The sequence below is a fragment of the Myxocyprinus asiaticus genome, chromosome 1 (assembly GCF_019703515.2).
Source record: "Myxocyprinus asiaticus isolate MX2 ecotype Aquarium Trade chromosome 1, UBuf_Myxa_2, whole genome shotgun sequence".
NCBI classification, from domain to species: domain Eukaryota; kingdom Metazoa; phylum Chordata; class Actinopteri; order Cypriniformes; family Catostomidae; genus Myxocyprinus; species Myxocyprinus asiaticus.
Window position 1 is genome coordinate 59294686 of NC_059344.1, and position 15914 is coordinate 59310599.

Consider the following 15914-nt stretch of genomic DNA (forward strand, 5'->3'; position numbering starts at 1 on the left):
GTCCGCCGACAATCTGTAGGTTTTTTTTTTTTACGGAGAGTGTTCCGTTTTTTTTTTTTTTTTTTTTTTTTTAATTTGGAATGCCCAATTCCCAATGTGCTCTAAGTCCTTGTGGTGGTGTAGTGACTCAGTCCGGGTGGTGGAGGACGAATCTCAGTTGCCTCGACGTATGAGACCGTCAACCCGCGCATCTTATCACGTGGCTTGTTGAGCACATTACCACAGAGACGTAGCGCGTGTGGAGGCATGCTGTTCTCCGTAGCATCCACGCACAACTCACCACGTGCCCCACCGAGAGTGAACCAATTTATGGCGACCACGAGGAGGTTAACCCAACGTGACTCTACCCTCCCTAGCAACCAGGCCAATTTGGTTGCTTAGGAGACCTGGCTGGAGTCACTCAGCACGCCCTGGATTCGAACTCGCGACTCCAGGGGTGGTAGTCAGCGTCTTTACTCGCTGAGCTACCAAGGCCCCCTGATGACTTTTATCATTAGACAAGACAGTTAAAAGTTACAGGGAACTGTTGAGGAGAGACAGGGAGAATGAAACAGGCGAGTACTTTAACATGAAGAGCTCAAACGTGTCTGCCACGGCTCTGATATGCGGACCATTTAAATGAGACTGTGTTGCACATTATTATTTATCTATTATTGTAGTAACACGATGGCACATAACAACAAAACTAACTGTGACTGGTCGTTTACATGTCCCAGTCGCTTCACATGCAAGCAGCCAATTCTCAGCGCCCTCAAGAAACAAATTGGCCAAATGGGAAAATGTATCCCGATAATGAAAAAAGTCAGAATATCGGCCAATTTATCGGTCGACCAATATTTTCAATATTTTTTTCAAAATCACAAATACTATTACAATTAGTATAAAAAAGTATAGTATAAACATTCTTTTTATAAATCTGACGGTTTACCTCATATTTGCAGCAGGCGCTAAACTGTTAGCGCGAGTCACGTCGCGGAAAACAAGCGCTGCCTGGACAAGTTTCACAAAAGTGAGAACTGATGTAGTACAATGCAATATTTGCAAAATAATGTCAAGATAATGTCAATAATGCTCAGAAGGTCAAGGATGTGAGCTCAGAGTCAGGGGGTAGAATCTTCATCTGGTGTTGAAGAAGCGAAAATGGAAAAGCGATAACGGCCATCAATTGCTTTTTTTTTTTTTTTGCCAAGGAATACTAATCAAACATGCTTAGCTCAGCCGACCTACAGAGCTGGAGATATATGGCAAAGATCACTGCATGGACCTGGACCAGAACCCTCTCCAATGGTGAATGAATGAGTCTCTCACACTGTTCCTTCCGAGTCTGTCCCAGCCGAGAGAGTGTTTTCTGCAGCAGGTGTCAACAGGCTTCACATGCGTCTCTTTCCTGAACATGCAGCTTTTGTTTCTGAATAAAACATGTTAATGCATTAATGATTACGGCATTTTTGTCTGTGAAAAATCTAGACAATTTTTTATTTATTTACTTATATTACCTTTTTTTCTTTATTCTCTCATGAATAAAAAAATATTGTCTCTCAGCGGATTACAAGCTGGCATTTGAAACACATTTAATTTAAACATGGTGAGGACAATGTTTAAAATTTGATGCCCTGTTCAGTTCTGTATTTATTTTAAATGCATCGACAGATTTATTTTATTATCGTGGTATTTTTGAAACACTGATGTTTGGCCTATCGTCCAAGAGGAAGGTAGGACACCTTTTTTAATTGCATTTTTGATTGTTCTAATGAGGTTGATATTTAATATATTTGAGGTGTCATTTATTTCTATATTTAGATTTTTATTAAGTGTAGTTTAAATACTCTGTAGCTGAAATTATAAAGTCAAACACAAAAGAGTTTAGCTGTTAGAATTCATATATGAAATAGAGGTAGGCTAAATTTGCGGCTCATTAAATTACATTACATTATTTCACGGCTATGTAATACAGTACCTGTTGTTAGGGCTTATTATTAGTGCTTTATTTTCTTGTTTTGTGCTCAGTTTATACACCCGAACGCTATCATAGATATTCATGTGTATGAACACTATCGATTTTATGGGAGGTGATGAATAATGTTACCCACATGCTGTTTTGGGCATTCTGTGTGTTATTATTAGTTCTATTATTTTTACTTAATTTATATTCACATTTATGAATTTTATTTGTTATGTAATGAAGACATGAACAACAAAAGGTGTTGGCAAAACATGCATTTAAGGGGGAAAAACACTGTAGCAAAAAAAACGGCACAACAATATTTTACTTTTTCGGCTTGGAGCAATGTTCCCGCTGTTTCATACAAAATCCGTAAGCCTCTTTTTAATGACTTTGTCAGTTTTGTGCATACAAAAGTTATAGTTATTAAGCTTATTTATTTTTTGAATAGTCTATCTGTTTGAGGCAGTGTGCTTAGTGTCTACAGCCTATTATAAAGCAACGCGTCTGACTGGTGTCTTGTGGAAATTACTCCAGCCTAATTATACAGGGCTTTACTGACGACATAACCCACCTACTTGTAGATTTTGAAATTATGTCATTTTGCACATCCCTATTCCAAATGGCGAAAACTTGGCACAGTAGTGAACCTTCCTAGAAGTGGCCGACCTTCCAAAATTCCTCCAAGAGCACAGCAACAACTCATCCAGGAAGTCACAAAAAAGCCAAGGACAATATCCAAGGAACTGCAGGCCTCTCTCGCATCAGTAAAGGTCACTGTTCATGACTCCACTATCAGAAAGACACTGGCCAAAAATGCCATCCATGGAAGAATGGCGAGGCGAAAACCACTGCTAACCCAGAAGAACATTAAGCTTGTCTAAATTTTGCCAAAACACACCTTGATGATCCTAAAACCTTTTGGGAGAATGTTCTGTAGACTGATGAGTCGAAAGTGGAACTGTTTGGAAGACAGGGGTCCCGTTACATCTGGTGTAAATCAAACACAGAATTCCACAAAAAGAACATCGTACCTAGGGTCAAGCATGGTGGTGGTAATGTGATGGTGTGGGGATGATTTGCTGCTTCAGGACCAGGGCGACTTGCAGTAACTGAGAGAAACGTGAATTCTGCTCTCTACCAGAAAATCCTAAATGAGAACATCCGTCATCAGTCCTGGAGTTGAAGCTCAATCGCAACTGGATTATGCAGCAAGACAATGATCCAAAGCATAGGAGTAAGTCCACCTCTGAATGGCCAAAAGAAGCAAAATGTAAGTTTTGGAGTGGCCTAGTCAAAGTCCTGACTTGAACCCAATTGAGATGCTGTGGCAGGAACTTAAATGGGCAGTTCATGCTGGAAAACCCTCCAATGTGGCTGAACTAAATCAGTTCTGCAAAGAAGAGTGGGCCAAAATTCCACCACAGTGTCCTGAAAGACTGATCTCGGAAGCGTTTGGTTGCAGTTGTTGCTGTTAAAGGTGGCACAACCAGCTATTAAGTTTAAGGGGGCAGTTAGTTTTTCACATGGGTGATATAGGTGTTGGATAACCTTTTTGCTTCAATAAAATATATATATATATATATATATATATATATATATATATATAAATATACATATTTGAAAACTGTATTTTGTGTTTACTCAGGTTGTTTTATATGTAATTTGAAGATCTAAAACAATTTAGTATGAAAAATACACAAAAATTAGATGAAATCAGAAGAAATTCACAACACTGTATTAATCTCTAACAGCTGGAGGTGCAGGCAGGAGACCAATATAAATGTTTGTAGAACAACAACAGCGCCGCCTACTGTACAGGTATGGTATTTAGATGCATATACCATCAATTAAAAACCTCAGAGCTCACAGTAGGGCTGTTTTTATATACAAAAAAATCAGTTCCCTGTAGATACAATAACTGGGATTCTTACTTCTGAAGTTAAGTCTGTTCTATATTCACTATTGTATGCATTCCATTAAATGCAGTGTTGTGAAGGATGGCTCCGCCCTCACTGAAATCTCAAATCTCTCTCCACACAGCTGTATTAAACATCAAATATGTTCTGACTGGATGTGATTGTGATGCATTTTGCAATATTTTTGCTTTCACAGGCAGACAAATTCGTGGACAGACTTCATAACAATTTGGGGTTTGAGCAAGACAAGTAGACAGCATACGAGTACTTGGAAGATGTGAGGCTTTGACCTAATTTCTTCCATACCCAATGTCTCCACAACAATATAAACAAACACACACACACACGTAAATGGCCTGTAAGTGTCGACTATAACCATTCCATGAGCGGGGACAAGCTGATAAGTGATGATTTGTGAATGAAAGCTCCGAATGTCAGCTGACCTGCTTTCATAGAGATCATTTAACAGCCTGTAGGCTAAGTACTTCTCAGAAGACCTGTGTGTTTGTAATGAGAATTAATCAGAGCTCAAAGACTCTGCAAAAATAATGAGATGCATACTGATTACATGTGAGAAACCTTTTGACCTGCTTTGGCAAAACTAACCAGCCTGCATATTTATGGTGTGTGTGTGTGTGTTAGCGCGTGATTTCTCACAAGGTACATAATAATGTACCAGGTGTCACTAGGTGACAAAATCAGTTGGCCAGTTATACACTGTTTTTCATCCTACATTTGAGGTGACTTTAAGGGCGTCCACATCATGGAAACATTTCTTTAATGTTTTAAGCACAAACATTAAGCAAGTAGAAGATTGTTCAAGTTATGTAAAATTCCCCTATAATCAATGTCGAAATGCATGGCTAGGTTCTAAATAACAACAAAGCGGACAGCAGTGCAGTCTGCTGTGTTCTGCTTTGTAGGTAAATGGAAAGGGAGCAGATCTTTGAGGGAAAAACTTTGATATAAAAATGTTTAAATGCAAGTATAATTAAGAGTAACTGTGTGCCAGATTTTGCACTTTTTCTTCTTTTACTGTTTTTGACCTTAATTATCATTCATTAATAAACAGAGGTAATGATTGATGTACTGTATGTCCTCATGAAATCAGAGACTCTCCCCTCGAAATAATCCAGTCAGCGCACGTTAGCAACACACACAAACCGAACTCAGAGATATATCATGAAAATTAACAACAATTTGCAACTTTACCTGGCTTTAAACTTCTGTTTACTAGCTCACTAATATCGCAGACAATTGTGCTTAACCGTCACAGGCAGAAATCGTGATCGCGATTAAAATACGATTAATTGTGCAGATCTAGCTTAGGTTTATATTTAGTTGGGGTTGAGTCTTCTGTACTCATTATTGTGTGGAAATGCAGAGGTTATATAATGGCAAAAGCTGAGGGATTGAGCTCTACTGAGCCTGCAGTAATGTCCATACTTGCTTGGTCATCCCCAAGTAGAATGGCAGGAGAGAAACAAACAGATACAACAGCATTCAAGCCTTCATCTGCTAACAAGCCGACCTCAATAACATGCTGTGTATAATGCTACTGGGAGTGTAGAGGAGGGTAATGTAGAGCACTGACTCACAGACAAGGATTTAATTGTGGTGAGACACAGGGATCATCTGAGGACAGCCCTGAATGCGAAGCAGAACCATTTCAAGGTGGTTTCTTACAATTAATTACAGGAGATCTGTGAAATATATCAATAGAGCTGACCTTAATAAATTTGTCTTTGGTTTGCATGAGTAGACTGAATGCCAATAGCCTATATTTGCTAAGTCTGGAGAAATCTTCCTTCTGGAGCACTGCAAAAAAACAAACGAGGTATCACTTATCTCTCCTGCCAAATTAACTGTTTATTGCTATCACCTAGGGCTTTGTAAACCTGTCTGTAAGCTCTTTTTGTGTAATGCTTTAATCAGGCTTTGCTCTTATATAAAAATGGCAAATCTAAAACGGGACAACTGAAAAACAGGAAATTCAAGGGCTGGAGCAATAGCTTTCAGATGTCTTAATGAAAGACTTGAACAGTTCACTGGAATCTCATGCTCTCGGGAATGATTTGAGTGGCAGGAGGATCTCGTCAATGAAAAGGATGAACGATAACTGAAAACATTCCTGATTACGCATCCCTATAACTCATTAGTGGTGCTTGCTAAAGTCTGATTTATACTTCTGCGTCGAACTTATGGCATAGGCTATGCGTAGCTACGGCTGTTACGGCGTAGCCCCACATACTTTGAACTCGTTTTAAAGCTACAATAATTTTAAAAATAATCCTCGAATTAGGTTGCTTACATTGCCATTGTTTATTAATGAACGTATAATTTGCATTTTGACTGTACTCACAGAACGACACAGACACACCAATGCAGAACTATAAATGCAAACCAACCTGTTGGCCACTACGCAGAGCCTACGCCATAGGTTCAACGCAGAAGTATAAATCAGCCTTAAGTCAAGCATTTGAACAAACCCCTCATACTATTTATAAAACTTTGGCACGTAACTCATCCTGCACCATCAAATTGTGACACCTACTCTGGATGCACTGATCCGATACATGGATCGGTATCGTCTCCGATACTGACATTTTTAGATGGATCGGTTATCATTTCGACGAGCCCGATCTAAATCTGATACTGTGTGTTAATCAGGGTCGTTACTGTTAAGCTAAAAAACTGACATAGAACCATTAAAGTAATATCAATATATACTGTATATTGTGGCAGGGTGAGCAAGAGGTAGACAGAAACACTCTGTGTTTATTTGGCAGCGGTGATACAAATCAGGTGTGCCTCATTCCCCCGCTGACCAAATGGGGCTTATTAATTATGCGCCTCTTCTCTTCTCCTGCCAAACTCCCATCATGAGCCTGGCTGAAGGACAGCACTCAGAGGCGGGGCGATGATGATGAGAGGGAGGGTCAGGTCGTTCCGCCACAATACATGTACACACAATCATAATAATCAATCATATGTAGATGCTCAATAGTTCCGTTCGCTTATAACATGCATTGAGAATGGCACCAGAGGAGTATTTCAGATTTCAGCTTTTAAATAGGAAGCGAAATTAAACTACTGTGAACTAGCCAAATACAGACACTTACAGGGCTTCCTTCAAAATAAAAGCCACAGTGTTTTAAAGTTAAAGGTGCACGACTGAAATATATTACTGTTGTTTTATAAAATTCTAAAAGTCAATAATAATAATAATAATAATAATAATAATTTATTATTATTGTAATTATTATTTGTTTACAAATTATAACAATAATTATGTTGACTGGTGCCAGAATGTGAATGAAAAGTGGACAGATATCTTACAACTAAAGTGAACAAAAAAGAGATCTGAGACCTGAATATGAAGTCCAGATACAAGTTGAAAAATTTGTGCAAAGAAAACTGGCTTCTTTTCCCTTGAACTACTGTTAATTTTGCTGCTACACAATCCAGTAGACTAGTTAACAATAAAGTTTTTCTTAATAGGCAACACATTTATATTGAAATAATGTGTAGTTAGAGCATTGTGTTTCTTTGCATATAGAAGAGTACCCCCAATTAGTATCACAGAGTAAAGATATAGATATTCTAAACTGATACAACAACACTGGTATCGGATCGGTATCGGCCAATACTGAGATTCCAGGTATCAGATCAGAAGAGAAAATGTGGTATCAGTGCATCCCTAACACTTACATGACACTTCAAATCATGAGGTGAGTTAAAGAGAGGTGTGCTATTATTTTTATTAGCAAACAAATGTAGAATTTTTGACTGGTGGACGATAAAATGTGCAAAAAAACTCCCTCAGACTTATATTGAAGAAAGCACCCAAGCTATACCTTGGGATCAGAATATTATAGAGACTTGGGCTCAAAGAACACCCTAGTTAGCAAACAGCAACTAATGGTGAGTTCAAGTCATGTCGGAATTACAGTAACTACGCAGGACTTTGTAGAACAATTTGCCAACTCAGAAATTTAGATCACAAAGCTCTGACTTGACCATTGTGATGTCATGTAAAAAATGGCAGTGGCCTCAACGGTTAAAGGTAGTCTACATATACAGTATTTCTGCTTGATATAAAATTATGTGATTAAATATTTTGCTGTAATCAACAACAAAGCCACACATGGATCCATTTTGGCTTAATTAGTGTTGCCATAGAAACTAATAAATTACAAGCTCAGAGGGTGTAAATAATTTGAGTGAATGCACCATAACAATACCTTACAACGCCTTAGCAACTGCATAGCAATGCCCTAGCAACAACCCACAACACCCTTAGCATCGTGCCGGCAATTTTTGCACTGGTAAGCACCACTCACATATTTCTGCAAAAAAAATAAAAAATAAAAATAAATAAATAAATAAATAAATAAATAAACAAAACTCGCAGACTGTGATCGTAGAATCCCAAACTGTTGCTTTCGATGGACACTGCAATCCCAAAGGAATTTAAACCCATTCCTGGATGGGACAAGTAATCTTATCTCTACATGTTTGGGTTATTTTGACCATGCAAATGTAGTCCAAATGTAGTGTTAGGGGTTTAAGACTGGGCTTGAGCAAGTGCTATTGTCATGGCAAATGGACGTGAGGATCACCAACATATCATCTCATGACTACATCACATGTCCCCTGTGCACAGAGTGAGTCACTGTGGATAAATAGCACAGCAGCCAGAGCATACACAATTAAAAAGCAACAGAGTCAGTTGTGTCTATCCCTATGACAACAAAAACCTGCGTATGTGATGAATTTGTGTTAAAAGCTGCATCCCCACAACAGCCAAATCCCTTCAGCCCTTTGGAGTTTTTTTTGCAGGCAAAAAAAAAAAAAAAAAAATGCAGATTCCTCCCCCTTTTCCCTTTGTGCCAAATGTAAACTGAACTAGGTTATAATAATGTTCACGCCTATCTGCTGTTACATTCTGCGATGGGCACATCAAATGAGCCTTGCACATAGCCTTACACACCGGACGTGAGCAATGTTGCATCGCAACGCCTCGAGGCTGTCTACACTGGACGTGCCAAAGAAAACGTTCTAAACAGTTTAATTAGTGCCAGCGCAGAACAGGGCATCCTTTTACTGTTGGCCTGACAAGGCGTGGCATGACAGATGCATCCATTTTGGTTTTTTTTTCTCCCAATTTGGAATGCCCAATTCCCAATGTGCTTTTAAGTCCTCGTGGTGGCGTAGTGATTCGCCTCAGTCCGGGTGGTGGAGGAGGAATCCCAGTTGCCTCCGCGTCTGAGATCGTCAACCCGCGCATCTTACCACATGGCTTGTTGAGTGTGTTGCCACGGAGACATAGCGCATGAGAAGGCTTCACGCCACCCACCGCGGCAAACATGCCCAACTCACCACGTGCCCTACCGAGAATGAACCACATTATAGCGATCACGAGGAGGTTACCCCATGTGACTCTACCCTCCCCAGCAACCGGGCCAATTTGGTTGCTTAAGAGACCTGGCTGGAGTCACTCAGCATGCCCTGGGATTCGAACTAGCAAACCCCAGAGGTGGTAGCCAGCATCTTTACCACTGAGCTACCCAGGCCCCCTCATAGACAGCATCATTGATTATAATGGTTGCGATTTGCTTTTATCATGCCATGCCTCTCGTGTCTGGTGTAGACAAGGTATCAGTCTTAAATAAATGGATGAGATGGAGACAGGTGTAAAAACGAACCTCCTTCCAGCATTAACGAACACTGTTGCCACTGTAATTGGGCCGTGATTAAAAGCTAGTAACTGGAGATGCAAGTCCGCCTGCAGCCGACCTGGCTTTAAAAACCCAGTGAAATTGACAGTTTTGTGGCTTTTAGTCCATATGTTTTTGAGGTCATCTATAAGCTAGATTACTTCTAGAAGTTGCCAAAATTCTCTTTTAGCAGAGATAAGCATTTAAAATGTACAGTGTTTCTCTTCAAGGAAAATGGACCAAAAAAAATCGGTGACTCTTATTGCACTACACTACTTTTTGATACAATCAAATACTCCTCTTCCTGTTTCAATAGAAAATACATCATCAAAGGGTAGAAAACTGTGCTTGTCGAGATTTCATGAGGCATTTCACTCTTACTTACCCTGTAAAAGGCTGTCGTCAGGGGCAGTAATGCTGCTGCCACAGTGTATTCCTCTGAGCTGGAACAGTCCTGCGGGTAAACAGAGACAGGGAGATGTTACACGATATCACTTAAGTATACAAATTAGAGCTGGTGATTAAAAGAGCTTTGGCCAATTGTGCACAATGACATCACTTGCCATTTTTATACATTTTATAACAGTTGATACCAAGTTCTTACAAAATGTCATAATGTTGGTACGCAGCATGTCCGTCCATCATATATTTCCTATAACAAATGTGGGTTATCACTATTCCCATAACACGTTGGTAATGAACACATTTTTAGGGTAAACAAAAATCATGCCTCGTTAAAAACAGCATCTATCTCCATCTGTTTTTGATAACATCCTGGCAAGAGCATTCAGCGTAAAACCAACAGTAAATCGTAATGCATATGCTTTTAATATGTTATATAATCTTGACACAATTGACAGACTTCCAATTTTCAATTTATAAGTATTTTCATATTTTGCATTCCAAACCGACATGATCGAGTCATATTTAAAATGGACAAGCTATTAAATCAAAGCTTCAGTTGTTGAATAATAATAAAAAATAAAATAAATAAAAAAATCAGCTGCTTTTGGAGTGGTGTATTAAATTTCATTAGAAACTTGTTCTTTGAAATAGTCAAAGCCAGATGACTATTACTTTAATGAAAAAATAGCTATCGGTTTTATAGCACAATAATAAAAAAACTAAAAAAAAAAAAAAGATCACCAATTCATGATTTGTTGTAAATGATGTGGCACTCAGTAACACAAAGCAGTGGAATGGATAGGGAGGTTTAGAATTAAGCACCTGAAGAAAAAAAGTAATTCTGTTATGAAAGGCACATTTACAGATGCATGTCAACAACAAGATTTAAATATTTTTTTGAAGAAAATGTAAATAACATGATGTATGGGCACAAGGGTGCGATTATTACCAACTGTTATTTTACAACAACTTTGATATGTCTCAACTAATCATATTCATGAGCAAGAACTATACTTTTTATAAACTACACTATTTGGCCAAATATATTTGGTCACCCCTTCTGATTAACGAGTTTGGCTATTTCAGTCATTTTTGTGAGGACATACAGTATCTTAATGCTATACGGCACACAATTACATGCAAGAAAATTGTGTGTTTTCAACCAGGATTACATTATAATTCATAAACCAATCAGAATCTCTGTTCTCTATCCTGGCATAAACATGTGAATGTAAGGAGAGCTGCAAATTCAAAACATCAGTCCCTGCACAAATCTTGAATGCCAAACCCTCCATGGATGGTATTTCTCTCTTAGTTCTTAAAAATTTTCTCTGGCAGATGTGGTAAAACATTCGGGTGTGGAATGGAACCAACTGCTTCATTTGCCAGAGGGGAGGTGAATCATCCCTTCATTCAAAGCTTCTGTACACAATTAACCTGTTGATGTGCACGAACGAAAACCGAAAACGAACAAAATCTTAAGCAGATCATAACCGAAAACGAACAAAATCTTAAGCAGATCATAACCGAAAACGGGAACAAAGTGACAAATTGTTCTGGAGTGAAAACTTTATTTTTAATGCTTCATTCACAATGGGAAATTAGGCAAAGAAATTTGTGATGCAGCAGTTTCCTTCAGGATCAAAGCACACGTTTCATTTTTCGCAAAGTATTATCACAAAGTACTGTCATTTTAAAAAGAACGTTATTAACCGTTCTTTTATTTTGTTCTAACTGGTAATCATTTGGAAAGGAGACTGTGGAACTTCTCATGCCGCATTTCACTTATACAGAACCAAAGCCTAAGACACCATTCTTTTGCTGCCTTAAAAGCACATATATTTCTTTCAAAAAAATGCACATCTATAACACTAAAATCCTTCAAAATAGTGCAGATCTTCTGGTTATTACACATTTAACTCAAGTCAGTATGTAGAAAAGTCAAGTGCATTTTACTGACATAAGCAGACAGATACAGTTTGCACTCTCCCTTGTGATCTGACTTGTATCCCTGCCAATGGTGTGAATTAATGTGTCATTGAAAGGCCAATCCTACCGGTCAAGAGCTGCTATATAGTGTCAGCTATCTGCTGCTACACAGCACGTATGCAACTTTACTCAGTCATAGAGGAGTGAAAAAGGATGTTGAGTACCTGTGACTCACCACAATACAGTACGTGCTCCCTCAAAAGTGTGAGCAGTTTGAAGGCTTTCTATGAATGTGCACATGGACTGTGACACGTTGTTTCCTACAGCTCATATTATATGACTCCTTTGCGTCCTGTTCACTCACATGTCTGCACTCACACATAGCTCGCTGTAAGGCAGGAAGAGGTTATCTGTCAACTTCCTATAAAACAAAAGCTCTATTTTGAGTATTCTCTAGGAATGGCTTTAACACAGCATGTTGCGAAAGACAATATTTAGATTGTGAAGTTGGTTTTCTGAAGAACAGAAGAGGTCAACAAAATTGGGTCTCAGCAAGCATCACTATTATTTTATTGCTGATACTTAGGGTAAAGGATTTGAAAAAACCCTTAAAGCCACGGATTTTAAACTGGGGGGCGCAAGATCATGTCAGGGGAGGTGCAGAGAATGATGATAAATTTATGTAGTCAAAAGATAACTACTATAAAAATTAACTGTGAAGATAAATGAAAACGAATAGCTTAACTGACCATATACAAGCTTAATAGACAGTAGCTCTATAGCCTTATAATACTGTTAAATGTCGAGAGCACCTGAATGTCATGCGAGAAAGCATTCATGTAGCGGTTGCGCGAGCGTGCATCGCTTTGCTCTCACACAAAACTGAATGCACGCTCTGAAATATACGCTGCTCTCTTATGAAACTCCCCTGCTCTCTCTCAGAGAGTGCGTACGTGCACTCAAAACGTGTCCTGTGCACTTGCAAATCTATTATATCTTTTTTAGGAACTGCAGAATAATACATGGTTAAATTCATATTGTAAGAATGATAATCTGATGCTTGCTGACGATGTAAGAAATGTGAACAAATGAAATAATACATGAATCGTAAACTAAGAACATCTGTTGTGACCCACGTCTTCTAACAACTTTCATCTCTGTAAGCTGCACAAGTTTTTCTAGGACGCATAAAAGGTTTTCCAGAACTCATGTGGCATATATGCAGAAAACACGCTGGAACGAGCTTACGACATACTCATTATTACAAGTTCAACATTATATTGGCCGACACATTTTCATGTGTTTGTGACAAGTGCAGTTTTACATAGAGATGGAGACTGGCTCATGTGATGCAAGTTTATCACAAATACTGTATAGGCTAAAAACCATTACATTGTCATAAGGTCAAACATGTATTTTTAATACAAAGCTATGCAAAATATGGTTTCATATTTTAAAAGAAATATTCGCAGCCATTAATCATGTACCAGTGTATGACGCGTTGCCGAATGTCTGTCAGACTGAATTTAAGATCATTATTGGTGAATTGCTCAAACACCTGAAATATGATGAATTTTGATAATATAAAACTACAGGAAAATACCAGATAAAACTTACCATTAGTGGCTACAGTGTACTGCTGTTTTTAGTGGAAGAAAGATATTGTTTTTGTACTTATTTAATACCTTATTTATTATTTAGTTGGCTATTGTTTATGCATACATACAGCATTATTGTTTATGCATACATACATACAAAAAAAAGGGGGCGTTGGGGGTCTTAAGTGGCAGGGCGCAGTTTTGTAAATATTGCCAGAGGCAGCACTTACTGTTTAAGACAAGGGTCTTCAACAGGGGGTCCGTAAATTATTGTTTGATCCACCATTGGCACTTGTAAAAATCATACACACATGAGCAATAACTAGAGTTAAAAATAAATTGTCACAATTGCATCTTCAAGAAGGATTTGCCCAGTATAGAATCACAAATAATTAATTCAATTTAATTCACATTTATTTGCTTTTCACAAATGGTTCCTAAGTAGCATTACAAAGAAAAAGGACACTAATCGTATTACACAAGACTGTCCATTGTGCATGATAATCAAAAAATTGCATATTTATTGAACTAATTCACTGTTCCTGGCAACTAAGAGTCATGTATTATTTCTTGGTATATACATATATAGCTTCAGATACGTAGAAATCTAGTTACTTTAATTGCTGTCAATTCATGAAGCTATATGATGTTGTGATGACTAATGACTTGGAGAAAATAAAACACCAAGTGGCACTCCCATCTTCATAGTTTGTTATTCCAAAGAGCCTGAGCCAAACAGAAATCCTGTTGCAGCTGCTGTGTACCTGGCCTCATAGGAAGGCATCCTGGGGAAGCTGCACTTGTTCAACATGGGAATGATGCACTAGAGAAATTCCCAGCACATTTATTTCTGCAGCTTTCACTGAGCATTACGTAAGTTCATCTAGCCAGAGGCCACAAAGTCAGGTATCACTCAGAGAATGCTCTTTTTTTTTTTCAAGGAAAATAATTTAGCACAGTGGGACTCATTCTAGTGTTCACAATCAGTGATGGAAAAGCAACTGTAGACAAATGAGGAAAAGAAATTAAATCAGCAGGCGTTCCCATCACACACTCCAGAGTCCTAGTCCCAGAAAAGATGGTCTGAGAGGAACCCAGCTTGCCATGCAAAGCATTACCTGTCAATCACAGGACTAATTTTGAATGCAATGGTAACAAGTTGACCTTAAAGTCATCATGAAACATTCAAGCATTTGTGAAAAGTGTGCAAGTTTGCAGTCTATTGTGGGGGACTACTCTCCTCCTGAAACACCACAGGAAGGTTTTAAGTGGCTTTTTGGCATGGAAGTGGAGGTTAAAGGTCAAGTTCACCCTTGAGAGCATCTTAAACTATCCAAATTGAAATTCTTCGTCTTCATATCTATTGTTATTTGATATTATTCCTGCAACTTTTAACCAGGGTTCTCACACATGTTTTCATTTTTTGAGAGCTGAGCATAATTGTATAATTTTATAAATGTATAATCACTAAGAAATTTCCATTCAAGATTTTATTTATTTCAATGACTTTTCCAAGTCTGAAACATTTACATTTTGTCATATAGCAGACGCTTTTATCAAAAGCGACTTATAAATGAGACACATAGCAAGCAATTTGTCATACAATGTTTAACAACATCTGCAGTATAGGACTGCCAAGTTCTCACAGTGGCTGGAATAGTAAAGATGCTAGCACAGAAGAAAGAAACAGACAAGGAATTTTTTTAACATTAAGTGCAGGTTAAATGCAGTAGTAAGTGCAATTAGTGTGGGTTGATTAAGTGCTCGCGGAACAGATGTGCTTTCAGCTGGTTCTTGAATTTTGAGAAGGTAACAGCAGATTGTGTGGAGGTTGGAAGTTCATTCCACCATAGAGGAGCAGAGAAAGTGAACGATCGTGAAATAGACTTGAGCCTCTTTGTGATGGGACCACCAGGTGTCGTTCGTTCATAGACCTCAGAGAGCGAGTGGGAGGATAGAGCTGAAAAAGTGAATTGAAGTACGAGGGTGTGGTTCCATTGGCTGTCCTGAAAGCCAGAGTCAAAGCCTTGAATTTGATGCGGGTGGCTATAGGTAGACAGTGGAGTGAAATCAAGAGTGGGGTGACATAAGCCCTTTTTGGCTGATTGAAGACCATACGTGCTGCTGCATTCTGGACCATCTGCAGTGGATTTATTGTGTTAGCTGGAAGGCCAGCCAACAGAGCATTACAGTAGTCCAGTCTTGAAATGACCAGAGCTTGGACCAGGAGCTATGTAGCATATTCAGACAGGAAAGGTCTGATTTTCCTGATGTTGTAAAGCGTGAATCTGCAAGACCGGGCGGTTGATGAGATGTGTGCAGTGAAATTAAGCTGGTCATCTACCACCACTAAAAATTCTGTGTAAAGACGCAATGCAGCATAAAAGCCAGTCTCAATTAA

The 15914-nt window shown here is 38.6% G+C and overlaps 1 protein-coding gene across 4 annotated transcripts in view; it reads right to left on the reverse strand.

The window, feature by feature from the left end:
• Nucleotides 1–15914, reverse strand: part of LOC127443396 (myotubularin-related protein 13-like) — a 158811-nt gene that overhangs the window by 50240 nt on the left and 92657 nt on the right. For all 4 annotated transcript variants that reach the window (XM_051721598.1, XM_051705860.1, XM_051713684.1 and 1 more), the window contains one exon: nucleotides 9967–10035. In XM_051721598.1, coding sequence (XP_051577558.1) covers nucleotides 9967–10035 — 69 coding nt within the window. The remainder of the gene's footprint in view (nucleotides 1–9966; nucleotides 10036–15914) is intronic.